This window comes from Canis aureus, chromosome 10 (genome assembly GCF_053574225.1).
Source record: "Canis aureus isolate CA01 chromosome 10, VMU_Caureus_v.1.0, whole genome shotgun sequence".
In the NCBI taxonomy this organism is placed as follows: domain Eukaryota; kingdom Metazoa; phylum Chordata; class Mammalia; order Carnivora; family Canidae; genus Canis; species Canis aureus.
Window position 1 is genome coordinate 4,086,405 of NC_135620.1, and position 27,734 is coordinate 4,114,138.

At 45.1% G+C, this 27,734-nt stretch overlaps 1 protein-coding gene across 6 annotated transcripts; it reads left to right on the top strand.

The window, feature by feature from the left end:
- Positions 1–1,980: 1,980 nt before the first annotated feature.
- Positions 1,981–22,144, top strand: ZNF354A (zinc finger protein 354A). 6 transcript variants are annotated; one of them, XM_077911213.1, is made up of 5 exons: positions 1,981–2,175; positions 3,225–3,310; positions 7,474–7,600; positions 8,358–8,453; positions 20,009–22,144. In XM_077911213.1, the coding sequence occupies exons 2-5, from the start codon at positions 3,278–3,280 to the stop codon at positions 21,565–21,567; spliced, it is 1,815 nt and encodes a 604-aa protein (XP_077767339.1). In that variant the 5' UTR covers positions 1,981–2,175; positions 3,225–3,277; the 3' UTR covers positions 21,568–22,144. The 6 variants fall into 6 exon arrangements, with proteins under 6 accessions (XP_077767339.1, XP_077767342.1, XP_077767338.1 ...); XM_077911214.1 differs by lacking the exon at positions 1,981–2,175 and adding an exon at positions 2,387–2,788; XM_077911216.1 differs by lacking the exon at positions 3,225–3,310.
- The last annotated feature ends 5,590 nt before the right edge of the window (positions 22,145–27,734 follow it).

Consider the following 27,734-nt stretch of genomic DNA (forward strand, 5'->3'; position numbering starts at 1 on the left):
GCTAGTTTCTAGTAAGTTGGGTTTTTGTTGTTGTTGTTGATGTTTCCAAAGAGGATTGAAGGCTTGGAGCTTTTACTTTGTCATTTTGCTGACCTCCTTCTACTTTGACTAGAAATCGTAGACCACTCAATATGGTGATTATAGAAAAGAAAATATATAAACAAAAGAAGCAAAACTGTCATTCATGTGCTATATATTATACAAAAGTTCCAAAACAACAAATTCATTACTGTAATTAGGAGACATTAGGCAGTCAACTGTGTACAAAACCAATGCTTTACAAATAAAATTTTTAAAAAGATGCCATTTACAAAAGCTTTTAAAAATATGAAATATCTAAAATTAAACTCAAAACTATTCAATAATGCTATGGGGAAAATAGTGAAGACACCATGGGGAATTATTCAGATCAGAGGGCTGAAAGCTATGTGCAGAGAGAAAAAGAAGAGGGAGGGACAAAAGCAGGGGGAAAAAATGTGTCTTTTTGCAGAACAAGCAGCTCCTGCCAAGGAGACATATGGCCAGGTGTTCCAATGGATACACCCTTGCATGAGCCAGTTTGGAGCTCAGGACCTGAGCAGAAGCTCTGAGTTGCCCTAAAGTTACCGTTAGCTCATTATAATACTGAGATCTCCTCCTATGGTAGGGTTTGGGGCCTTTGTTTGTTTGTTTAACATACAACATATGCACTAGTATGTCGACAAGCTACTGACAAGCTAGGTATTTGCTGTTGTACCAAAGTGCCTAGCAAAATATGTGTAAGCTCCCTATTGTATTCAGCTCCGTGTCCCGCCCCCTAGCACACTGAATATAAGCTTCCTGCACTGACCCCATGCAGAGACAATGCTTTGAAAACTACCTCCCTGTCACCTCACTTGCTGCAAGTAATACAAACTTTTTGATCCAACCAAGAGACCTGGGCTGGTTTATTGGATGATGCTCCGCAAGGGGCAGACTCTGTGTTCGGTGACCACTATCCATGGTAGTGGATTAGGAGAGTCAATATTGTGAAGCTATCGATTTTCCGAAGTTAACCTGTAGAGCCAATGTATCCAATCAAAGTCTCGGCATTTCTACAAGTTGGCATGACAATGATGATTCACGTGAGTTGATTACAGCCAAAACACTTGAACAAAAATTCATGGGAAGGATACTTACTCCATCTCATCATGATTTCGTTTCCGGCCATATTAACACGGGGGGCAAGGTATCCGTGACCCTATTCTACAAACAGCCTCCATACCTACCCTAAATACTTCCGAACCTGCTCTTTCACTTTTCCCTCCGCAACACTTACCTTCTAAATTCTTATATGATTGGGGATCCCTGGGTGGCTCAGCGGTTTAGCGCCTGCCTTTAGCTCAGGGCGTGATCCTGGAGTCCCGGGATCCAGTCCGACATCAATGCTCCCTGCATGGAGCCTGCTTTTTCCTCTGCCTGTGCCTCTGCCTCTCTCTTTCTCTCTCTCTTTGTCTCTCATGAATAAATAAATTTAAAAAAAATAAATTCTATATGATTATATTCATGGCTTATCGTCTGGTCTCTACCGACCTGACAAAAAAAAAAAAAAGTTACCAAGGGCAATTAGCTTTGTATTGTTCCCTGACATACTTACAATGATTTACAATAGCATTTGGAACAAAGCAGATGCTCCATACACTTAGGATTAATAATCACTGAAGGGAAGATAGGTTTGTTCTCGGCGTTGTCTGCTTGCCTAATACCATTTATGCAGATGTACAGCTAGAAGAAACATGTCACTTAGCAAACCTCCGTTTCCTTAGCGAGGAACCGGTAGCCATCGGTCTAGCAGCCCAAAAGGTGTTTCCGCGAGCCCGGAAGTGGAGGCTAGTCACGTGACGGGCTGGCCCCGGCCCGCCTCTCAGGCTAGGGCGGGGAACTTCACTTCCCAGAATGCGTCGGTTCTCCCGTGGACTACATTCCCCAGAGGCATTGCGGCCGTCCTCGCCAGCCTCTGGTCCCGCCTCTCCGGACCTGCGCCGGGCGCCGGTCATTTGCTGCCCGAGCTAGCGGCTCGGCGACTTGAAGTCGGCCCAGGCAACGACCCGGGAGGAGGCGAGACCAGGCTGCTGTCCGCCGGCGCAGTGTCGGCGCCTCCGGCTGCGGAGCACGGCCGAGGAGGCGCAGCCCCCGGAACCCCGAGACCTGGGCGAGGTGAGCGGCGGCGTGTGGGCGGAATGCCGGACGGAGGGCGGCCCGGGGCCTCGGGAGGATGCGGCGCCGGGGCGCGGGGCACAGGCCCGAGAACCGCGCGCGGGGCCTTTGTGGGCGCGGGCGGACCGAGGGCCGGGCTCCGCCGACGTGCCCGCCTGCCCCGCTCCGGCCGCCCGCGGACGCGCCCCTGACCGCGGCAGGTCGCGCGCTTGTCCCCACGGGCCCAGGCCGGCCACCCTCCTGCCCCCTGCGGGCCCGAGCCCGGGGCGCTCCCTGCCGGCCCGGCCGGCGCTGGGATTTGCTACCGGCTGTCAGTGAACGGGAGGGACCGCGTTTCCGCCCCTCCTCGGCGCCCCTCCTCGGGCCGTCCTGCCGGGCTGCAGGCACCGAGACGTGCTTTCTCCCAGAAGTGAGTCGCCGCCTCCCCCGCCCTCCCCGCCCTCCCCGGCCTGCCCCCGCGGCAGAGCTGAACTGGAACGCACGTTTTCGGGCTCAGTGCCCGCCCCTGCGGACGGCGGCCCTCTGGCCGGCGCGGGGAAACTGCTGTCATCCCTTCCCGAAGCACTTCTTTCTGAAAACCTGGAAGGAGGTTCCTGGACAGGAGGAGGAGCAGGTGGGTGGGGACCGCTTGAGCTGGAGAAGAGTTGTCCGCTGCAGGCGGTGAGGTTAGAGCAGGTGCTCTGGGGGCGCAGGTGCGGATCCCGTGCGCCGGGGCCAGCGGCTCCCACTCTGCCCTCAGTTTCCTGATCTGTGAAGTGGGCGCGCTGACAAGTGCGGCGGGTGGGGGAGGTTCAGGGAGCTGCCGCTGCCGCTGCCGCAGCTGGAGTCCCAGGTTCTGTTTCTCCGAGCCACGGGGGCAAGAGTTGGGGCCGGGACCATGGAGGGCCGCCCCTTGCCTCTGGGCTTGTCTGCCCCCAGCTCCGTCTGGCTTCCCGCTCTGAGGGCACGAGGCGTCATTCTCGGGTGGTGTCAGGATTTCAGAGCCGGTGATTCCCGGAGTGGAAAGCAGAAGGGGCTTCTCCCTCCTGGCTCCCTTTTTCCTCTTTCAGATCTGCCTCCTGGAGACTCCACCCACCCTTGGGGAAGAGCCCAGAAAGAAGATATGGCTATTGGACAGAGAGAAGCAAGGTCTCGAGTGAGTTCATTGCCATCTCAGGTCTTAGAGATGATAGATAGATAGATAGATAGATAGATAGATAGATAGATAGATAGACAGATTGACTTAGTTGCTTGCTTAACCACCCCAAACTGAAGTTCTCTACTCAGTACAGCTTTCTGCAGGATTGTTGCGCAAGGCCCTTTCCCTTGGCAGAGCTGGTCCACCTGGTGGATGGTGGATTCTGTAGGGAATGCTTACCTCTTTCCCCACCAATCCATGTCTAGTATTTCTCCTTTCATTTCCTAACAGAGGCACAAAAATGCACATCTGGCAGCAGCTTTCTGGCCCTGCTTCCTTGGCTCGCCCTGGTCTCCCTCCTACCCTTGGCTGTTCTTTAGGTTACCTTCCCTAGGCTTCAACAATCCATCGTTGTTTGGTTTTTATCTTCCCTTTTTACGTTGCCTCTACACTCTCTTGGAAACTGTTCTTGACCTGTCATGTTCATCCTTATGTTGTTGGAAACGGGAGGGGCCCCGTCCCAGTGAGCCCCTGCATCAACAGGGAATAGCTGTGTTGGAGGGAACACAGTTGGAGAGATCTCCTGACTGCGGGGGCAGAGAGAAGACTCTCCAGGAAGCAGCAGGGTGGGGTTTGTGGGATATTAGTAGTGGAGAGGCAGGGTCTCCAGTGGGTAAGAAGCAGGGCTTTGAGCCAGACTGTTGGGCTTGAACCCATTTCCTCAGTGGTTGTTTGTGGGCCTTGGACAAATAGCTCCATCTCTCTATGCCCATTCCTCACCTGGACGTTGGGAATAACAAGCATGCCCTCCCTGTAGGCTGGGTGAGAGGATCAGGTGAGTGAGTGCGTGGGAAGTGTTTAATCAGGGCTGGGCACTGGCAGGCAGATGCTCCACATGTGGTTGTGGGAGCAGAATGATGTGACTAGTAATAATACCATTAGTGCTGACAGGCGGGAACTGCTGTACCGTGTCCTAGGATGTGTCCTTTCATTGCTCTTCTTCATCTGACGGTAACAGTTCCTATCATTGGGGGTCGGCCTGAGGGCTTTGCCTTTGTTCTCACTCTCGCGCCAGACAGCAGTTATCATCCCCATTTCGCACATGAGCAAACCGAGGCTCAGAGACGTCCGGTAACCTGAATTCAAACCCTGGCCTCTGGGTCCACGCTCGTTACTGCTTAGCCATTCCCCTGGTGCCCCTTTCAGAAACCGGGGCAGACCAGCCCGGTGTCCCAGAGGTCTTTACTGTGATGTTGGGTTTGGGGCTCATGGGATGTGGTGGTGGTGGATCTTCAGGCCAGGGCCTGCCAGTGCACATCTAGGCTGCTTTTTTCTGAAGCTTTCCTCTTCCATTCTAGCAGAGCCATGTTGCTCTCTTCTTGCCCAGAATCTTCTCCATCCCTGCAAGGGAGTGGATCCATGTGGCATTCTCTCTAACCTCACTTGCTCCTGGATGTCAATACTGCATGGGCTGGTGTGTAAAACTCAGGGACGGGGCTTTGAAGACCAGAGAGTGAATATGCTGAGGGCCAGGTAAAAAGAAAATATTGTTGTGCTGCCTCTTCTGCTGATAAAGTATGTGGCCTGGGGTCTTGACTGCCCTGGACCTTCTGGTCCTCAACTCTAAAATGAGGATTGAACTGGGAGATGGTGTATGGTGCTGTCCAGCTACAACTTTTATTTCCTTGATCAAATTATTTAATGCGTTTATCTTGTCTGCCAGTTGAATTGTAGATTCTTTTGAGGGCTAAGATTATTTCTTGTACTCCCCCCACGTGCCAATAAATTATACATTTATAATTTAAATTATAAATTAAAATTTCAGAGCATAAAAAAATATATACGTAAAGAAGAATGTGAAATCAGTATGTAGAGACAGTCACTGTCACCTCTTTTTTTTTTTTTTTTTCACTGTCACCTCTTTGGGATATATCCATTAGACTCATTTTCTGCACACTATTGTTTTTTATTTATGTATGTATTTATATGTGCACATGTACACATTTATTTTACCATTTTAACTTTTTTAGCTTGAGAAAATATACGTAACATAACATTTACCACTTTAACCCTTTGGATGTATAACTCAATGGCATTGGTATATTCACATTGTTGTGCAACTATCACCATTTTATTTCTTAACATTTATTTCTTAACACTATAAGCTAGACATCAAGAGGCAGTTTTGCAGAGTGGTTAAGAATGGAGCCTTGGATCTCCTCCGGATTGAAATTCTACTTCCACCCCTAACCAGCTGTGATATTGTGATTTATAACATGAAATAATGTATATTTCGTTTTCAGGTCTTCACCTTCATGTTCCTGGCACATAGGAAATTATAAGGGTTTGGAAAACTAAGTGATTAGTAATATTTGGCTTTTGTTCTTGAAAAACTTCAGAGCGATAAAGGTGAAATGGGTGTGTTTTCTTATTCATAACGAACCATTTTGACCAAGCCAGAGTTGATAAGAATGAGGTGACTTTTGGAATGCCCCTAAGGATCTGAGCTGGTTGGAAGGGGAACCAACCTTGATTCGAGTGTTGGAACTTTCAGGCCCTCCACCCTAACCCAGGGGCTAGTCTTGCCTACACAGTGGTCAGTGATTTAATCCATTGTGTCTATGTAATGAAGCCTCCAGAAAACCCCAAGGGACAGGGTTCAAAGGGCTTTTAGGTTGGTAAATACTTGTAGTGGGGAAAGTGGTGCGTCCAGAGATGACATAGAAGCCCCACCTGCCTTCCCACATACCTTGCCAAATGCATCTCTTCCATCTGGCTATTCCTGAGTTACATCCTTCTATAATAAACCAGTAATCTAGTAAGGAAATGCTTCCCTACTTTGTGGCACTTTTCCTGCATTTGCCACGTGAGCAAATTAATTCAACCCAAGGAAGGAGTTGTAGAAACCTCCAGTTCATAGCCGGTTGATCAGAAGCATAGGTAACAACCTGGACTTGGGATTGGCATCTGAAGTTGGGGCAGTCTTGTGGTGGGACTGAGCCCTTAGCCTGTGGGATCTGACCCTCTCTCTAGGTAGATGGCATGAGAATTAAGTCAAATTTAGGACACCTAGCTGTTGTCACACAGTTGCTTGGGTGTGGAAAATCCACGTCTGGTGTCAGAAGTAAAGTAATATGGTAGTATTGACGGTAGACACACAGGAGGAATGAGTTTTCCTCTATGCCAGCTGTTTGATGTGGACAAATTTCTCTTTGTTTTTTCTTGTATAAAATGGGGGCATAATAGTACCTATTTTATAGGATCGTTGTGAAGATAAATGTTTACAGTAACAGTTAATATAAATCTCTAGGAACAGTACTTGGTCTGAAGAAAGCATTCAAAAAATGATAGCTGTTTTAATTTTCCATTATTACTGCCCTCAGGCTTCAGGAAGCACATAGATAGTATGCCTTGTTAGTTGACCTAGCCTGCATCAGTGATTATTTGGGTTGTTTGTTTTTTTGTGATCACTAGCAGGATTGAATACCGTAGGATGTGTGTTTTGGGGCACTGTTCATTATGATACAAATACAGTAATTGATAAGTTAAAAGATATGCACATTTTAAAGCTTTAAATAGGTATTGTCAAATTGTCATCAGAAAGATTATTCTAGGGGATCCCTGGGTGGCTCAGCAGTTTGGCACCTGCCTTTGGTCCAGGGGCACGATCCTGGAGTCCTGGAATCAAGTCCCGCCTCAGGCTCCTGGCATGGAGCCTTCTTCTCCCTCTGCCTGTGTCTCTGCCTCTCTCTCTCTCTCTCTCTCTCTCTCTCTCTGTGTGTCTCTCGCGAATAAATAAAATCTTAAGAAAAAAAAATTACCCCAAACCTTCAAAACCAGAATGACATCAGAAGGATTTCATGGGGTTACCTGGGTGGCTCAGTCAGTTAAGTGTCTGCCTTCAGCTCAGGTCATGATCTCAGAGTCCTGGGATTGAGCCACCAGAAGGGGCTCCCTGCTCAGTGGGGAGTCTGCTGCTCCCTCTCCCTCTGCCTCTCATCCCCGCTCCTGCTTACTCTCTCTCTCTCTCTCTCTCTCAAATAAATCGTTAAAAACAAAGAAGCAGCAGCAGCAGCATTTCATGGCAGCCCATCCACCCCCCATCCCCCCACCCCCACTGCTGTCTTCTTCAGTCTGTGTGATGGGAGGTCCTGGTGAGCTGGGATGGCTTGTCATTACAGATGTCAGTGACCTTCGAGGACGTGGCTGTGCTCTTTACGCGGGATGAGTGGAGGAAGCTGGGTCCTTCTCAGAGACACGTGTACCAGGAAGTGATGCTGGAGAACTACAGTAACCTGGTCTCATTGGGTAAGGCAATTTTCCCTGTAGATGACAAAGTCAGAAGTTAGCATAAGACAGCACCTGCTTCCCTGGGTAAAAGCCATAGGTCATCAGGAACTTGTAGCTGAATTTTGCCTTAGGAGTCTACACGTTATAAATTAAAAAATAAATATTTAAAACCTCTTTCCCCCTTACAGGGATCTGTCCCATCCATGGGACAGGTGACATACCCGCATGTTGGAGACTCCCTCATAGTGCAGGCAGTGCTTTCCTGCTCTGATTTTCCATAATTTTTTTTGCTCAGCTCACAGCAGAGGGCATCCCTCAACCATCTTCATTAACCTGCCACCAGCCTTTCCCAATTCTCTTTTCCAGCCTGACAAACATTGTAGAGTCCATCTTTGAGAGACAGTCAGATAGTGCTTTCTCATTTTAAATAGGGGACCTGGTACACAGTATCTTGGTACATAGGTACCCCTCTATAAACATTTAGTCTGAACATCTAATAACATGTGCCCTCTTCTATAGAAGGCCATCAGTACTCCAGGAATCAAAGCTGCATGTTTATTGTATTTCTCTAACATACAGCTAATTATTGCACAACCACAGGTCCTACAGTTCCCTTGCGTTTCCCTTACACACCCCCCTCATGTCATGGGGCACAGCTTGATCACCATCCCTTGAATTTTCCATTCAGATCTGTGGTGCCTCTTTGAGTCATAACAAAATGATGTCTTTTTTCTTTCTTTCTTTCTTTTTTTTTTGGGGGGGGGCCTATGAGCAGGACTCCTGTTTTCCAAACCAAAAGTGATCTCCCTGTTGCAGCGAGGTGAAGATCCCTGGAAGGTGGAGAAAGAAAGTCCTGGAGGCCCCTCCCTAGGTGAGTGGGTGGGCCTGAGGCACCCAAGGAGCCAGTGTGGGCAGGAGTCTGGGTAGAAAGTGGACGGCGCAACTTGGAGAGGTTGGTGGGGCAAGTTTCTCCAGGCCACTGTCATCAAGGTGTGGTGGAGAGGGGACAGGGAAAGTTTCTCCAGGCCACTGTCATCAAGATGTGGTGGGGAGGGGATGGGGAAAGTTTCTCCAGGCCTCTGTCATCAAGGGGTGGTGGAGAGGGCACGCTCAGGCCCCAGGTGCGAGCTTCCTCTGATTCTGTGGTGATCGCTGCTTCCCACATGATCTGCTCTCATTTGTTCCTGTTTTCAGAAGAGGGCTGCACATCGGGTACTCAGGCAGCAAACTGTGTTTAAGGACTGGCAGAGAATGATCCTGACTGAGGTTCAGGGTGTGTGAGAGGAGCTGAGAAAGGAAAGGGTGTGGAGAGGCAGCAGGACCCGCGTCCCAGCGTGCTTTGACAGGAATGTTGTAGATGGGACCATCCCATGGAGATGAAGGCTTTTAAGCAGCAGACTGATGTTTTTGTTATTTTAGAAAAATTGGCTTCAATCTGAAACAACGATAAGGGCACGGCTGGGCTGGAGAAGCTGTGGCCAGTCCCTGCCCCTGCATCGAGTGCCACAGTCAGAAAGAGAGCATGCTGGTGTGGACTGTGCTGTGGGGCAGGTGGGCAAGCCCGGGCTGAGACAGCAGCGCTGATGCGGAGGGAGAGTATGTGGCTGCTTGTGTGTGACTGTGTGGAGGTGCAGACAGAAAGGGCAGGGGACACACCTCGGCTGCTTCCTGTACTTCTGCTTGGAATGGGATTGAGAAGGGGTGGGATGAAAGACCTTTAGTTATGTGTAACCTTAACATTTCATAGAGAATATGTTCATGAAGGCCTGACATAATTTGAATTTAATAGAACGGTCACTTTGGAAGCACTGTGGGGGATGCATGTAAGGTGAGGGATCCCTGATGTGGAACCTTCTCAGAGACACTTGCAGTAAGGTAGGCGGGATGTTTCTAGGGTGTGCAGTGGGGTCTGGGAGGAAGAGGCGGGCCCCTGTTTACGGGTGTAGGCCGAGGGCACTGGGGGATGACTCTAACTTGAGATGGGAGTGGCATGCTCAGGTAGAGGTGGGGGTGGGTGGCTATACGAGGTCTGCAGGGACTCGAAGGGAGGTCAAGGAGCTGTCAGGTGCACAGGTGGCATCTGACCGCAAGGTGACCAGCAGAGGGCACAGAGCAGAGGACAGAATCCCAGGAAACCTCCCCATGTACGAGATGGGTTAGGGAAGAAGAACCTGGCTGTGCCCGAGAAGTCATCAGAGGAGACACAGGAGGGACAGTGGTCCTGGGAGTTGGGGACAGAGAGCTGAGGAGGGTGAGAGGATCCGGGTTCACACCTGCACCCACTGCTTTCCTGCCCCATAGTGAACGGTGCGTGAGCTTCATGCTGGGCCCTGGTGGTATGATCTTGGACAGAGGGACACAGGTCCTGCCAGCCGGGGGTCATGGTGGAGTGGGGAGATGAGTGGTCGTGCACGGGGCACATGCGGGGTGCAACATGATCCCACAGGGGAGACACTGCGTGGCATAGCACTGCAGCAGGAGGGCCGGCATGGAGACCTGGGGATGCGGGCTGTCGTCCAGGCCCAGGAATAGACTGTGTGAGCCCAGGGAAAGGAAACCAGCCTGTGCTGCTGGGAGCCAGGGGAGAGGGGCAGGGACCCTATCCCACTGAGCCAGGGATCCCGGACGCAGGATGCTGTCTGGGTCTGAGAGGCAGGCAGGGAGCCCGAAGAGTGGGAATAGCCTGGCTAAGGCTCCTGGTTCACACCCTGCTGAGATCTGCCTGTGGGGAGCTGCTGGCATGGGAGTGGGGGCTTGTCCCAGCTGCTGTCAGGTCCAGACGCGGCATTAATGGCTGGTCATCCCATGGGCCCCACTGAGAAGCTGGGGGGTAGGTGGTCCCCAAGCACCCAGGACAGGAGAGCTTCCTTCCCACCCAACATTGAGGTTTTTGCTGTGGGAACCACCCTTGCCTGTCCATCTGTCTTTGTAACTCTAGTTTGGGAGAAAGACATGAAGCATGTGGAAGGTGGTCGAGGTTGCACAAGAGGCCACACCAGGGCACCAGCAGAGGGTCAGCAGGGGCTTCAGTCCCTTGGGGCACCTGAGTGGAGGCTGGACCAACGATGGGAGGAAGAGAGGAAGGGGTCCTTCCCTGTCCTCTGGCCCAGGGAGCCTCTGATCATGGATAACTTTCTCTCTGAGCGAAGCAAGTGCTCTTTGGGTTTAGGGGAACAAAAAGTGTGCCTGGAGTCCAAAGCCGTCTGGAGAGGTGCCGGGGCCTCTGGGTGATGGGGTTGGAGTCCCCAGTGAGCCTCTTCTCTGGTTTGGGGAGATATCCTGAGGGCGGACATGGTTGGGCGTCTGAGGGAAGGAAGGTCATCACACTGACCAGCAGTGTGTCTCTGGAAGGAATGTACCCCCCCTTTCCTCAGAGATGGGGGTCACATGGGTCGTACTAGGAGTGCTGCAGCCCTGTGGAGAGTCCCACTGCCTGGACTAGGGGCCTCAGAACAGCTTCTCCTGAGGGCAGCTCATTCCCTGTGAGCACAGAGGGAGGGGCCAGCATGTTCTGGAAGTACTTTGGCTTCTTCCCTGGACCAGAACCCGAACCCACCCCTTGCACAGCCAGGGACAGAAAACACTGTGCTCCCAGGAGTCCTCTCACAGCCTCCAAATGTCCTTTAAAAAAAATTTATTTCAAAACTTTTCACAAGTAGGAAAACCAGAGCAGAGAAAAAGTTACTTCTGCGTGTGTATGTTTTGAATTGAGAGCTGGAAGGAGATGGCATGAAGGGTGTGCGTCTCCTCAGAGTCTCTTGCTTAAGCACAAGTGAAGTGGCACTTTTCTGAAAGGCTTGTAACAAGGTGATTGAACCATCTTTACATGGCGAGTTGGCTCTACACCCATATGTAGAAATATTCTTGAAATCTAAAAGTTGAAAATGCAAAACAGCCTACAGTGAAAATGTGTATTTCTTTCACATCATTTTCTCTTCCTTTGTCATCTCAGTGCAAGAAGCCTGGTAGGGGGACTGTCCCTGTGCTGTGCGGTCAGCTGATGGGTCACCTGGGGGCTGCCCCCCACCTCTGCACAGAGGGTGGGCTGTCTTTTCTAATTGGCACAGAGGTGTTGGCCTTTGCATCCAGTGACCCAGCAGGTGGTGGTTTTAAGAGTGAATCTCTTAGGAGGTGCTCTTTAGCCATGTCTAGTATGTTAGGGTCAGTTTTGTCCTTGTCCTCTGCTCACCCTGTCAACAAGACTCTTTTGTGTGGCCCTGCACTTCCCTCTTGCCACCAACCTGTTCCTTTAGCTTCCAGAATGCTCTACTAAAAGGTAAATAGTGTCATCTCACTCCTTCCCCTGCCTAAAATTTCTTGTGACTTCCATCACATGGGGCATGATCCAGAGTCCCCATCATGGTGATTGATGAGAGCCATAAAGGTCGCTTGTTATGTCAGTGACTTTTGGACCCCACCCAAGGCTGGGCACTGGTTGCTAGGCAAATCAAACCTGTGGTTGGAGTATTAGAATTTTCAGTCCCACCCCCTGTCCTCCAGGGAAGATAGAGGACTGGAGGTTGAAGCCATTGCAGCGGGCAATGATTTAATCGATTTGGCCTGTGTAATGAAGGCTTCATAAAAACTGAAAAGGACAAGGTTCAGAGAGTTTCTTGGTTGATGAACATGTAGAGATCTGGAGAGAGGGGTTACATCAGACAGGGCACGGAAACTCCTTGCTTTTCCCCAAACATTGCCCTATGCATGTCTTCCATCTGGCTGTTTTGAGTTACATCCTTTTATGATAAATGAGTGATCTAGGAAGTAAACTATTTGAGTTCTGTGAGCCACTGTAGCTAATTAATCTAAACCAAGGAGGGGGTTGTGAGAACCTCCAGTTTTTAGCCCAATGATCAAAAGCACACATGATAATTTGGGCTTACAACTGGTATCTGAAGGGGACAGGGGACATCTTATAGGACGAGCCCTTAACCTGTGAGGTCTGATATTATCTCTAGGTAGCTAATTGAGTTGAATTACAGGACACCTAGTTGGTGTCCAAGAACTACTTGTGAGTGCGGGAACCGCCTCTCTCCCCCCTACATGGGAACTGGTGCACCACTTTTAATTACCTTATAGGCATAAAAATAACTTCAAACAATAGGCGGGGGCACCTGGGTGGCTCAGTCAAGTGTCTGCCTTCAGCTTAGGTCATGATCCCAGGGTGCTGGGATCAAGTCCCACATTGGGCTTCCTGCTCAGTGGAGAGTCTGCTTCTCCCTTTCCCTGCCTACTGCTTGTGCATTCATATTCTCTCTTCCTCTCTCCCTCCTTCTTCCTCTTTCTCTCTCCCTCTCCCACCATCAAATAGATAAATAAAATTTTAAAAAATTTTAGGTGATCCCAGAGGTGATCCCATAGGACCAGCCAAGACAATCCTTGGCATCATGCAGGATAGAAATCAAACTCAAACCGAGAGGAAGTGAGAGCAGAGTTTATTGAAGATGCAAAGAGAGAGCAGATACAGAGTGTCTGGAAGACTCAGGAGAAAAGAGGGAATCTCATCTTTGCTTGGGGTCTGAGGTTTTTGTTGAGGACAGTAGTCTGGGGTATGTGTCCTCTCAGGCATCTGGAAACTGGTTGAAACAAGGACAGGTGCTCAGGTGTCCTAAGTCACCTATTCCCTGGAGCCAGGGGTTCTTTGGTCAAGGTGTTTGGAGTCTGTGGTCTTGGAAAACATAAGTGATCTCCATGAGGCTTTTGCCAGTCATTCCTTAGATGTTACCTATTGTGCTGGAAGACTCCAAAGAAACCATTAACTACTTGACCTTGACAAGGAGGACGTGCATTAGGGCATGTGTAAGGCAGGGACACAGGTAGTAGCGAGAATAGAGGCAGCCAAGAAAGCCGTCCTTCATGGGGTCTCTTTAATTTCCCTGAGTAAGATTATGTGGGTTGTATTTACAAGACATTCTTACCTTTGAGAAGCGTGTTCTGACATGTGACGGATAAAATGAGAGGACCTGGGCTTTACCCCACCATACTGTGTTGGAAGAGGTATAGGGTGTGGGGTAGTGGGCTCAGCCTCCTCTATCAGAGTACCCCACGCTGTGTGTGGCTTAGGATAACAGAAATGTTATACTCTCTCATAGCTCTTGAGGCTAGAAATCCAAAAATCAAGGTATTGACAGAGCCACACTCCCCACCGAGATTCTGGTACATTCCTTCCTTGACTCTTTCTTGCTTCCAAGGGTGACCAGCAGTCTTTGTTCCTTGGCTTGTGTCCATGTCACTCCCATTTCTGCTTCTCTTGTCACACCCTCTGTGCCCTCATGTGGATTTTCTCTGTGCATGCCCGTGTCCAGACTTCCCTTTTATAAGGACCCCAGTCATACTGGATTAGGACCTGATAACCTCATCTTAACTTGACTAAATCTTCAGAGACACAGTTTCCAAATAAGGTTACGTTCTGAGTTACTGGAAGTTAGGCCTATGTATCTTTTCTGGGTCACACAGTTCAATTCATAACAAGGTGTTAGTTAAAACAGCATTAGTGATTGTGGAAGCTGGCTTGGAGATTCACTGTACAACTCTCTACTTTTTTGTACATGTTGAACATTTTCATAATAAAAAGCTTTAGGGATCCCTGGGTGGTGCAGCGGTTTGGAGCCTGCCTTTGGCCCAGGGCGCGATCCTGGAGACCCTGGATCGAATCCCACGTCGGGCTCCCGGTGCCTGGAGCCTGCTTCTCCCTCTGCCTATCTCTCTGCCTCTCTCTCTCTCTCTGTGTGACTATCATAAATAAATTTTAAAAAATTTAAAAAAAAAGTAAAAAGCTTTAAAAATTAGCATTAGCAACAGCATTTCTCTTTTTTACCAACACAGGCATTAAGGAGGTGGTTTACAGATGTGTCTGCTACCCCGTCACAGAGTTATAATTCCCGGTATGTAGCTCCCTGAGTTCTCGGACTTTATAGAAAGTCTCTGAGAAATGCATATGACATTTTTATAGGAGTAACTTTGAATCTGACCAACTTCAGGATAAGGTGGGTATGGATACGTTAAGCACTAAGTCCAGAAAGCTGGCTCAGTTTCAAAGACATTGATTCTGCTTCAGCCCTCACCCTATCCAACCTCCAGCTAATCCTTTAAAAATCCCATTTTAGTCGTTTCTTCCAAAAAAACTCTCCACCACCACCTGTACCCTTTCCCCATTTGCACTCTCCACAGAGGGTAGTTTGGATGGTGCCCTGAGTTCATGTTCACATCCATTTCTCCTTGTGATTTTGTTGTAGAAATGATCACATTGTGATGTGATAGCCTGTTTGTTCTTGTCTCTAATGCCAAGCTGGGAACTCCTTGAAGATATGAACTGTTTCTTTTCATTACTGGATTTGGAAGGATAGAGCCTGGCAAATATAGGGGCTGTTTAAATGTTTGATGAATGAATTAAATAAGGAGCAAACGATGCTTTTTGAAGTTATAAGAGGAGTTGCATGTAGTAAGAGGAATAAATCCAGGGGGAAGTAATACCAGATAGGTGAGAAATTAGGGTCAAAGGATCAAACTGAGGGTCAATAGCAATGTCACCATGGAGTAAGGAGATCCTGAATTTGGATGTCTTAATGACAGTTGTTAGAGATCTCAGAGAGGAGATTGAAGAAAATTTGTTGACTGACCAGACTTGGAATGCAGGGGAGAAAAGAATCTGAGATGAAACAATTTATGGCAGAGTCTCTGAAAAGCTTATGACAGGATTCTGCACTGGGACATAGAGGAAAAAAAGATTTGAAAATGGATGCAGGGCAGCCCCGGTGGCGCAGCGGTTTAGTGCCGCCTGCAGCCCGGGGTGTGATCCTGGAGACCCGGGATCGAGTCCCACGTCGGGCTTCCTGCATGGAGCCTGCTTCTCTGCCTCTCTCTTCGCTCTCTCTGAATAAATAAATAAATAAATCAAAAAAAAAAAAAAAAAAAGGAATGCACCAGCTTCAGACCTGGACAGCCTAAATCTGAAAAGATACTCAGTTGGCAAGTCTAGCAAGCAGTGTGAAGAGTTTTGAGAAATCAGGATAGTCCCTCACACAGGAGGTATGGGAGTGGGGAGAGAAGGCCAGGGAAAGACTCAGGGAGCGTCCTAAGAGCCAAGGGAGGAGAGTCAAGAACTGATGCCAGGCACCGGCCAGGGTCACAGTTAGAGCAAGGTCACTCTGGTCTTCAGACTTCTGACTCAGTCCTGATCTTGTCCATGAGGTAGCTCAGGCCCAGGCTTGATTCTGGAAATGGAGCAAAAGTCAAACTATGCTTCAGGACATACATCTGTGGGGTCACAGAAACACTAAGCAGATCATAAGGAACAGTTAGGGTTTCCACAGTGTCCAGTGCAGTGGGAAACCTGAATTCCAGGCCAAAGCATAGGCACTTGAAGTAGTGTTGAGGTGAGTTTCCCAGTGTGGACAGGGACCCTTGTGGCTATAATAGCTTCCATTAAAATTCCCTGTGTCCCATTTCTCTTTTTAGCTCTAAACAGAACTTTTTCAGAGCCTCTATTTTGATGTTTCCATCTTGTCACCTCTCCTTGCTTCCTCTGTGCCCTCCAGTGGGGCTTTCTTCCTCACTATTCCACAAAAAGCACGGCCACTGAATCCCCTACAGTCTCCACCTCGGCACAGGCAAGGTTAGGGTTATAGTCTTCAGATTGTTTTCCAGAGTTGCTCATTCACTCCTCGCCACGGTACTTTCTTCCTTTGGCTTCTGGAGCACCACACTCCTCTGATTTTCCTCCTTTTCTTGACATCTAATGTTGCTGTGCCTGAGTTTCCAGTAAAACTGGATTTAAATAAAACTTACCTACCAAGGAGTCCCAAATACCTAACTGTAGCTCCAACCTCATCCCCAATCCCCAAAGTACATACAACTGACTATCTCAGAGTCTTCCTTGAGGGTCTAGACATGACACCTCAGTCATGGCAAACATGCTGGAAACAGAGCGCACCCCCAGACTTGTCGCTTTCCTGGCCTTCCCTCCTTGGGTGGCTTGTGCAACATTTGTCATTTTCAGGCTGGAAACCTAGGAGTGACCTCTAACTGCCTTATTCCTGCTCAGCACCTCATACACTATCACCTAGCAAGCCCGGTCATGTCATCACCTCCTTAATAAGATATCCTGCTGCATCATCTGTGCCTCCACCCCCTTGCTCCCCCAGATAACTCCAGCAGCCTCCCAAGTGCTTTCTCCCCTCCCTGCTTCCACTCAGGCCCCACTAGACTGTTGTCTACACAATGGCCTACCTGAGCAAGCAGGCCATTTCCCCCTGACTTCTGTTGTGCTTAGAATAAAATCCTGAGTGGCTCAGTTGGTTGAGTGTCTGACTCTTGATTTTGCCTGTGGTCGTGATCTCAGGGTAGTAGGATTGAGCCCTGCATCGGGCTCCATGCTCAGTGGGGAGTCTTCTTGGGATTCTCTTTCTCCCTCTGCCTCCCTGCTCATGCTCACTCTTTCTGTCTCAAATAAATCTGTTTGAAAGAACAAAATTCAAGTCCTCACCACGACACCTTACCTGATTTGCCCCTTCCTGGCTCTCCGGTCTTACTTACCGTTGTCCCTCTTGCTGACCACACTGTATCCACACAGCCTCTTTGAGGTTCCTCAGAAGTCACTACACTTTTGTGTTACCTGTTTCCTTTGCCTGGGAAACTCTTCACATGCCATATTGGATTTTATTTACTGATCCTTTGTCACTTCACTCCTCTTGCCCAGCACTCACACACATACGTCCCAAAGTATAAGCTCCTTAAAGGCTGGAACTCCATCTCAGTTGTGATGTTATCTATATCTGCTAGAATGTTAGCTAGCCCATAATCAGTACTTACTAAATATTTGTGAATGGAAAGCATGTCTCCTACATATGCAAAAATAAATAAGAAAGGGGCACCTGGATGGCTTCATCAGTTAAGCATCCAAGTCTTGATCTCAGCTCAGATCCTTTTTTTTTTTTTAAGATTTATTTATTTATTCAGTCAGAGAGAGCGAGAGAGAGGCAGAGACACAGGCAGAGGGAGAAGCAGGCTCCATGCAGGAAACCTGATAACCTGATGTGGGACTCGATCCTGGGTCTCCAGGATCACACCCCGGGCTGCAGGCAGCGCTAAACCACTGCGCCACCGGGGCTGCCCTCAGCTCAGATCCTGATTTCAGGGTCATGAATTCAAGCCCTGAGTTGAGTTCCTTGTTGGGTGAGACTACTGTAATTTAAAAAAAAAAAAAAAAAGAGTGCTCCAGAAACTGCATGTAGTTTTACACACTTGGCAAGAAGCCAGGGATGGGAGAGAATGACAGAGATGGATAGAGGTGAGATCACGAAACACCTGGTTCCCTGCATTAGGCACTCTGGCCCTTATATAGGAATTACTGAAGATGAATTTGGGGGGATCTTAGAGAAGTTTGCAGCATATTAGGATGTGGATTTTTAAAAGATTGCTCTGGCTGCAACAAAGAGACTAAATTAGTAGAGAGCAAGGCTTGAGGCCTGAGACTAGTTAGGAGACTGGTACAAACAGTGAAGCATGAGAAACAAAATGCCACATACGCATCTGACCCAGCTCTCAGGGCTTAATTTAAGTTAGCAAGACTTACTGGGGGAAGGAACGAGGAAGGTATTTGGCAGAAAGTAAAACACTCCTCTTTCCCTTTTAATAAATAGTAAAGACACTGGAGTGCCTGGGTGGCTCAATCAGTTAGGCATCTGCCTTCAGCTCAGGTCATGATCCTGGGATCCTGGGATTGAGTCCCGCATCAGGCTCCCTGCTCAGCGGGGAGCCTGCTTCTCCCTCTCCCACTGCTCCTCCCCCTGCTTATGTTCTCATGCTCTCGCATGGCTCTGTCTCTCTTTCAAATGAATAAATTTTTTAAAATATTTTTAAAAATAAATAGTAAAGACATGAGTACATATAAAATGAGTTAAGGAGGGTGTACAGAGTGGAGGGGGAATGTTCCAAATTTTAAAGAGGGAACAGAAAAGGTTATTCATGAAGGAGACAGAGAAGTAAAGCTGGTAGAAAAGAGAAAGCAGGATACATTACATTCACCAAGCAGAGAGAATTTGTACACAGGTGAGAAAGGAAACATCAGATAGGAATCTCAGCCACAGTGAGATGTGGAGGAGTCGTTTCAGTGGTTACCTCCAATCCAGGAGGAAATGCCCAACTACATGCACATCCATTCCCCTGGCAGAATTTAATAGTCTATGAATTGCATCCTCTCCCAATTTTTGTATTTATTGAGTACAGTTCTGGTTTTTCCCACTCTATCATGCTAGCCCTTTTTTCACCTTTTTATATAGAACCCCATCTTCTTGTTTATCTTTGACTCGTTTCCACACTACCTGCATAGCCTCTTGCTTGATAAGCATGAGCAAGGCTGCCTTCCTAGCTTATACCTTTTGGCTTCATGCCCACCTGCAGCACCTCTAGATTAACTCTGTAACACATTTATGTTACACCTGAATGTTATCACTTGTATGATGATCTCCCATCACCCAAGTAATGTCCTGTCCCGGAAGGCAACTTGAAGTGTTTGAATCGTGTGTGTGTGTGTGTGTGTGTGTGTGTGTGTGTGTGTAATAAGTAATTAAGAATATTTTTGTTCAAATTAAGTATAGGTAAGTAATTAAAATTAACAAAATATTTCGTGTATAATTCAGGTGCCAACAGGATGATCTGTAAATAGGGCATGCCAATCTGCTTGCAGAATACTTACGTAGAAAAGGAAAATCTAATCTATTTAGATATAGGTAGGTGATTATGTATAATACAAAGGTATATATCATATATTTTAAATACTGTGGTAATTGCTATAATAAGGGGAGTCGACTGTAGAAACTCAGTCAAGCTCCTAACTCTGGGAAACGAACTAGGGGTGGTGGAAGGGGAGGTGGGCAGGGGATGGGGGTGACTGGGTGACGGGCACTGAGGTGGGCACTTGACGGGATGAGCACTGGGTGTTATTCTATATGTTGGCAAATTGAACACCAATAAAAATAAATTTATTAAAAAAAAAGAAACTCAGTCAAGGAAGGACTCTGTTAACTTTTGAACTAAATCTGAAGGATACAAAGGAATTTGACATAAGAGAAAGTGGGGAAGACTTTACAGAGTAGGAAGATTACACATAATGAAATACCATGACAATAATTTTAGAGTCCATGATGGCCTTGACTCTGATCCCAAACTTCCTTTCCCAATTCATGCTCCCCTGGTTACTCTTAAACTCATCTTCTTTAAATAGGTTTGTTTTATTCTTTTCTCCACTCTAGTACTTCAGTTCACATTGATTCTTTTCTATATTGCTTAAATCTTCTATGATTTCTTCTTATATTTGGCCAGATGCCAAGACCTTTTTAAATACCATCAATATTTATTCTCTACATTTAGTCTCAGTAGCCAAATACCATATGACGTGAAACATATCTGGGTTTTTTTTCCCTCCAGGATGGAAAAGCAGTCACAAAACCACGAAGTCAACTCAAACGCAAGATTCTTCTTTTCAGGAGCTGATAATGAGAAGATCCAAAAGGCATGGACCCTGGGACTTTAAATCAGAAAAATCCTGCATTTATGAAGACAGGTTAGAGAAAAAGCAGGATAAAAAAGAAAGTATTCAGGCAGTTTCAGTCACCCACAAAAAAATCCTCACTGTAGAAAGAAGCCATAAAAATACAGAATTTGGCCAAAACTTCAGCCCAAAGTCAGTCCTTATTAGGCAACAGATGGCTCCCAGAGAAAAAACACCACCAAAATGTGAAATACAAGGAAACAGCTTCAAACAGAATCCATATTTGCTTAACCAACCAAAAATCAACACAGCAGAGAAACGCTATAAATGTAGCATATGTGAGAAAACCTTCATTAACACTTCATCCCTTCGCAAACATGAGAAAAACCACAGTGGAGAGAAATTATTTAAATGTAAAGAATGTTCAAAAGCCTTTAACCAAAGTTCAGCTCTTATTCAGCATCAAATAACTCACACTGGAGAAAAGCCCTACGTCTGTAAAGAATGTGGGAAAGCCTTCACTCTTAGTACATCCCTTTACAAACACCTAAGAACCCACACTGTGGAGAAATCCTATAGATGTAAGGAATGTGGTAAATCCTTCAGCAGAAGGTCTGGTCTTTTTATACATCAAAAAATCCACGCTGGAGAAAACCCCCATAAATACAATCCAGGTAGGAAGGCATCCAGCACATCCCTTTCTGGGTGTCAGAGAACTCATCTCAGGAAGAAGTCCTATTTATGTAACGAATGTGGCAACACCTTTAAGTCTAGCTCATCCCTCCGTTACCATCAGAGGATTCACACAGGAGAGAAGCCTTTTAAGTGTAGTGAGTGTGGGAGGGCCTTTAGTCAGAGTGCCTCTCTCATCCAGCATGAGAGGATTCACACTGGAGAGAAGCCCTATCGATGTAATGAATGTGGAAAAGGTTTTACTTCCATTTCACGACTCAACAGACACCGAATAATTCATACCGGTGAGAAGTTTTATAACTGTAATGAATGTGGTAAAGCCTTAAGTTCCCACTCGACACTCATCATTCATGAAAGAATTCACACGGGGGAGAAGCCATGTAAATGTAAAGTGTGTGGGAAAGCCTTCCGACAGAGTTCAGCTCTCATTCAGCATCAGAGGATGCATACCGGAGAAAGACCCTATAAATGCAACGAGTGTGGGAAAACCTTTCGGTGTAACTCATCCCTCAGTAATCATCAGAGAATTCACACCGGAGAGAAACCATATCGGTGTGAGGAATGTGGAATATCTTTTGGCCAAAGCTCAGCTCTCATTCAGCATCGGAGGATTCACACAGGAGAGAAGCCCTTCAAATGTAACACGTGTGGGAAAACTTTTAGACAGAGCTCATCACGTATTGCCCATCAGAGAATTCATACTGGAGAGAAACCCTATGAATGTACTACATGTGGGAAACTTTTCAACCACAGGTCATCTCTTACTAATCATTACAAAATTCATATTGAAGAGAACCCCTAGAAAGTAGATTTGCATGTGTGAAAGCCTTAAACCAAAGCTTATCAGAATACACGAGTGATACAACAAATGTAATGGATAGGAAAAACCTTTCTGTAATGTAGGGCTCATCAGATATCAGCTTTCAAGGATAAACCTTGACTATATAATAGATAATGAGGAAAGTAGAAAAGTGTACATGCCTGTTAGGTACTTTTGAAAATAACCCAAAATGAAAATTTCACAATTGGAGACAATGACTCTGGGCATTTGTAAAATAATTGTTCTCTTTCTACAGCAGTGTACACGAGATACCATATGTGATTATCATAAATATCTGGGTGAAGGGAGGTGTACACTGGATTTCTCATTAAAAAGAAAAATTGGTAATACTTTTTTTTTTTACAACTAACATGTAGTAGCATATAAAAGACGTGATCAAATTATACACTTTTAGAGAAAAGGACCAAATAAAAGATTTTTTAAAAATTAGAGCTATGAACTACCTCTCTGTTTCTGGGGTTTGTCCTTTTCCTGACCTGATGTCAAACTCTGTGCATGGATTTCATTTAAAAATAGAAATAAAAGTCTGTTCTCTTCATCCTGTGCTCTTCTAGTAATTGCTGGGAATTGGGAGTTTTCTAGCCAATTGCTAATGGTGTGCTTGAAATTTATTTCTTGGTTTAGTTTATTAATTTGGCAGTGAAGTCATTTATGAAGAAAGTATACCTACTATATACTGTGAGCTGTCATCCTAGGCACATTAAATGGGAAAATAAGCAATTATTTCAAGTTTAAGCTATTAAACATACATAAGCTCAAAATAAAAGGAGCTACCAAAAGAAGTTTAATGAATCTACTACCTATGCTAAAATATTGAAAGGTACATCAAATATTTTATGTTCCAACAAGTATGTTTTCCTCACTTAGGTTTCTCATGTGTTAATTGTCTTTAAATCTAGCTCTGGGGTAGGTACTATACTGCATACTGGGAGTCTTAAGAAGAAAGACACAGCTCTTAGAGATACCATGAATTTGGGGAAAGGAGATGGAGTTGAGGAACTAGCAGATAAGGAAGCCAATTATTATATCACAGTATGTAAATGTGGTTTTAACAAGCAAATAGGTAAGTTATGACAGTATGTTGTGGTGTAAGAATGTTAAGAGATTTTCACAGGATGAAAAAAGAGTTCAAACCTAACCAAGGAAACCTGGAGACAAAGCTTTCCAGAGGCAGTGTGGCTAAGCCAGGTTTTGGAAGAATAGGACTTCTCCAGAGGGTGAAATGACTCTTCTAAATAAGAGGAGACTGCAAAGAAAAAGGTACATAAAAGGTAGATAACAGTCCTGACATGTCACTTCACGAAAATGCAAGTAGGGAACTGATGAGCAGGAGAGTGACATGTTAGAGTTTGAGTCAAACGCAGATGCCAGATAACTAAAGGCCTATTTGCCATGTGAAGAAGTTACAATTTTATCCTAGTTGATGGAAATTGTTCTGGCAACAAAGTGTAGAAGATGGATTTAGGGGATTGAAGAAAGCTGTATGGATAGATGCCTAGAAATCTAAGCTATTCTAACTCAAGTGATCTATGAATGAGAGACCAAAGTAATGCAGGACAGGTGGATAGGGAATAGGAGACAGATAATGTATTGAGTAAATACGATGTGGTGTTCACAAGAAAATAAAAGAGGTTGGTGAGTGTGAAGAGGCTAAGCTGACCCAGGTAGGGTTGCCAAGTATAATATATATATATATCAATGATATGTCTCATATGTAATGATTTTGTCCTGCATCCTGGATTGACTTTGTGAGATTGCTCTTAACGTAATCAGTTGTGAGAGCTTTTTTCCCCAATAAGGAAAATTCAGCAGTTAGAGTTCTTTTTCTGCTTCAGTAATTGGCACTTAAGTTCCTTAAATGGCAACACTAGTTGAAACTCGTATCTCCACAAATAAAGACCTGAACAATACTTTAAGTCTCCTGTGTTCTTGGCTGGGGGAAGACTACAAGGGAGAACTGAGAAGGGCAAGTCTTATTTTCCACTTCTTTTTGCTAAAGTCTCAGATTGTAAACAACTAATCACTGTTAATTAGAGATAACTTTGGGTCAGTACATAGGCTCTGAAAATCAGCAACAGCAGCCATGCTTCTGAAAGTGAGCAAGTTAATAACAGACTCCACCTTTTGAAAGTCAACCAATTAGTAGAACTTCTCATGCCTCTAGACAGTCGATTAGTAAATGACTCACTCTAGTGGCCACAGAAAGTATGCCAGTCAGTGACAGCATCATTCCAGGGACCACACTAACACTGTTGAAAACCTGTCAATCTATAAACACCTACTTTATAAAATCCACCAATCCCTAGACCAAGCTTTCCAAACTCCTTGTATGAGATCAACTCCAATTTTTCAGGGAGTCTGTTCTTGCAAATACTACTTTTCCTTGCAGACATGCCTGAAATTTTCCTTTTCTACATTACATAACAAGTTCGATTTATTGTTAATTTGCAACTGTTTCAACAGTTCAACCCTTATTTACTGTTAACCGCCTCAGCCACACAAATGACAAATGCACTGAGTCCGTGAGAGTATCATATTCAATATTTTCCAATTTTTATGTGATTGCTACTATGTTTTGTGTATGTTTTGCATTTGAATCCCAAATGCAAGTGTAAATTTCGTTAATTCTCAGAACATTTGGTGTCTATTAAATAAGGAAAACGTCTTTTTGAAAGAGTAGGGGCACTTGGGTGGCTCAGTCGGTTAAGCATCCAACTCTTGATTTTGGCTCAGGTCATGATCTCAGGATCATGAGACTGGGCCCCATATCAGGCTCCACACTAAGCCTGCTTAAGATCCTCTCTCCCTCTGTTCCCCCACCGCCCGCTGCTCATGCTCTTACCCTAAAAAAATGACACTTTCACAGTATGAAACTGTTCGTTCAGTATCAAAATTGGTGGAAACTCATATATTAAAAGTTAAACTTAAGAGATTTATGATTACCTCAACTATAAAGAGATAAACAAATTTTCTGATTAAAAGAAATTCAGATGAAAATAATCATAGAAATTGTGATGATTATCCACACTGTCATCAATCTTTTTAGCACCAATGACTGCACATGATTTTTTTCTGATTCTAAAATTGCAAATTTTAGAATTTTCAAGTGTCACCATAAAATACTGCAATGATGAAAATGTAATTGCTCTATTTACTACTCCAGAGCTTATTAAAGATCTTATTAAAATGTTTCATCTTGTTGCAACATAGCTCAAGATGCATCACAATGCAGGAAAAGAAGTCCCTTTCCTTGTGCAATGTTTTTATCACTAAAAAGCTTGCTTAGAAGGTATTACAAATAAAATCCTTTCCAGATGGAACTTCAGAAATATAAAATTTTTATAAAAACTCACTTATTAAGTTATAAGGAAAATTATGCTGCTTTGGTAGAGGTAACAAAAATGCACATTTTTGTGGGTGTACAAAAGTGCAGACAAATTATTCAAAGTTGAAACAAAGTATAGTGGATTCTATGGAAGATGTTGGTGATTCTGCCCATACTCTGCATTTCTGCATAATGCTGCACAGACAACATCTGATATCCTTGCTACTGACACTTAAGTAATTATAGTGAAAGGATTGTATCACTTCAGCATTTAAACATAAGCAGTTACAGGATTTTTGTGATTTTGTTTACATTCAATAATCTTCAGTAATCTAGCATTCCAAAACTTGTTTGGACTTCCGGACTTCAGGTTTCAGTGATGACATGCAGACAACTTAAAATCATCACTTCTAACAAAAAGCTGCACAAGCTAAAAATGAATGACTTCTCTTCCTAAGAACTGAGGTTACTGGGCAAATTACAACACTGATCTCTAGAGACAGATATATCCAGAGACACATCCAAGGTCTGCTTCCCTGGAGCAGAACCTGCTAGAGCCATAAACATATAGGTACATTTAAATGATGGTTTCGGTGAATTGTTGGAGGTTAAGTGTAAGCTTGCTTGAGAGTGAGAGTTCCCCCACATTTCCAATGCTATTAGTTCCAGAAACATGTTTGGATTTGGCCACATGGTGGTGACCCAAGAAATAACCCTTTGGGGCTCTGGCAGGGGAAGGGTCACCATTATGAAATATACCTTGGAAAAAAAGTCCTACTCTCCCGGGGAAAAGAGTTTACCAGAGTCTTATGCTAACTGAGGTAAGAACATTCCTCCCATTTTAGTTCCCTCTAACCTGTCTCACTAAGGAGGAGAAAACAGTCAACAGGGGTCAGAGCTTCAAGAAGATAGATTGGGAATGTTGTAACCAAGGGATGGAGCATAGGGTGTGGAGGCAAAAAGTTACACCACTGGAGAAACACTTGGGTCACTCCTGGCCCTAGGTGCAGGCCCACTAAAACTGAGACTTAAAACTGAGAATTGGAAGATCATAGAGTCCCCTACCCACCCACCCATGGCCCATGGTTTGCCACCATATCAGCAGGGTTTTGGTATAATAACAGTGTATTACAGCAGACAGAGCTACAAGAGAGACTCTCCTTAAGGAGGAGTACTTAGGGATGCCAAAGTCAAGAGTAGAGACACCAAATGAGGTTATACTAGCAGAATTTGAAGCCTCTGCCGCCTATCGTGGCCAAACTCCTAGCCAACTTAACATAAATCTAGCAGTATTTTAAAAAGGACAATACACCATGACCAAGTGAGATTTATCCCAGAAATCAACTTTGTGCAACCTGTGGAAAATACACCATGCTGCATTAGTATAATGAAGGCAAAACACACACAGATATACATACATATAGTCATCTGCCGAAGAAGCATTTCACAAAATCCAACATCCTTTCATGATTAAAAACACTGAACTAAGAATAGAAGGGCATATTCTTTTTTGTAGATTTTATTTATTTATTCATGAGAGATACACAGAAAGGCAGAGATACATACAGAGGCAGAAGCAGGCTCCTCAAGGGGAGCCTGATGCAGGACTCGATCCTCAGACTCCAGGATCACGCCCTCAGCCAAAGGCAGATGCTCAAGCACTGAGCCACCCAGGTATCCCTAGAAGGCAATAATCTTACCATAATAAAGTACAACTATGGAAAAGCCACAGCTAACATCATACTCAACAGGGAAAGACTGAAACCTTTCCCCCTAAGAGTAGGAACGAGACAAGGATGCCTGCTTTGCCACTGTACTGAAAGTTGTAGGAAGAGCAGTTTGGGAGAAAATAAATAAAAAGCATCCAAATTAGAAAGGAAGAATTTAATGTATTTGCAGATGATATGACTTTATATATAGAAAATCCTAAGTAAGTAATCCACACAAAAGACTCTAATTATTAGAGTCATCATAAATGAGTTTCAACAATATTCAGGATGTAAGATCAACATGCAAAAATCAGTTTTATTTCCCTATGTTCTAATGGAAAATCTGAAAAGTAAATTAAAGCAATTTCATGTGTAATAGCATCAAAAAGAATAAATTACTTAGGAATAAGTTTAACCAAGGAAGTCTAAGACTTGTACAATAAAAACTACAAAATACTGCTGAAAGAAATTGAAGAAGGCATAAGACCTAAATAAATGGAAAGACATTTGATATTCATAGATTGGAAGACAAATGGCAATAGTCCCGAAATGATCTACAAATCCAATGCAATCATTATCAATTTCCAATGGCTTTTTTGCAGACATGGAAAAGCAGTCTAAAATTCATATGCACTTATGAGAGATCCTACATAATGGAAACAACTTTGAAGAAAAATTTGGAAGACTCACATTTCCCAACTTTAAAACTTACTGCAAGCTACCATAATCAAAACACTAGGTATTGGCATGTAAACATATAGATTAATGGAATCAAACTGAGAGCCCAGAAATACATTTACATATCTATGACAACTGATTTTCTGACTAGGGTAAAAAGACCATTTGATGGGAAAGAATAGGCTCTTCAATGAATGGTATTGTGACAACAGGATGTCCACATGCAACAGGATGAATCCAGATCCCTACCTTACACCACACACAAAAATGAACTCCAAGTAAATCAAAATGTAAATGTAAATGCTAAAACTATAAAATTTTTAGAAAGAAACAGATGAAAATCTGTTCACTTTGAATGAGGTAACGGTTTTATAGCTAGGACACAAAATTCAACAAAGGAAAAAAATAGGTAAATA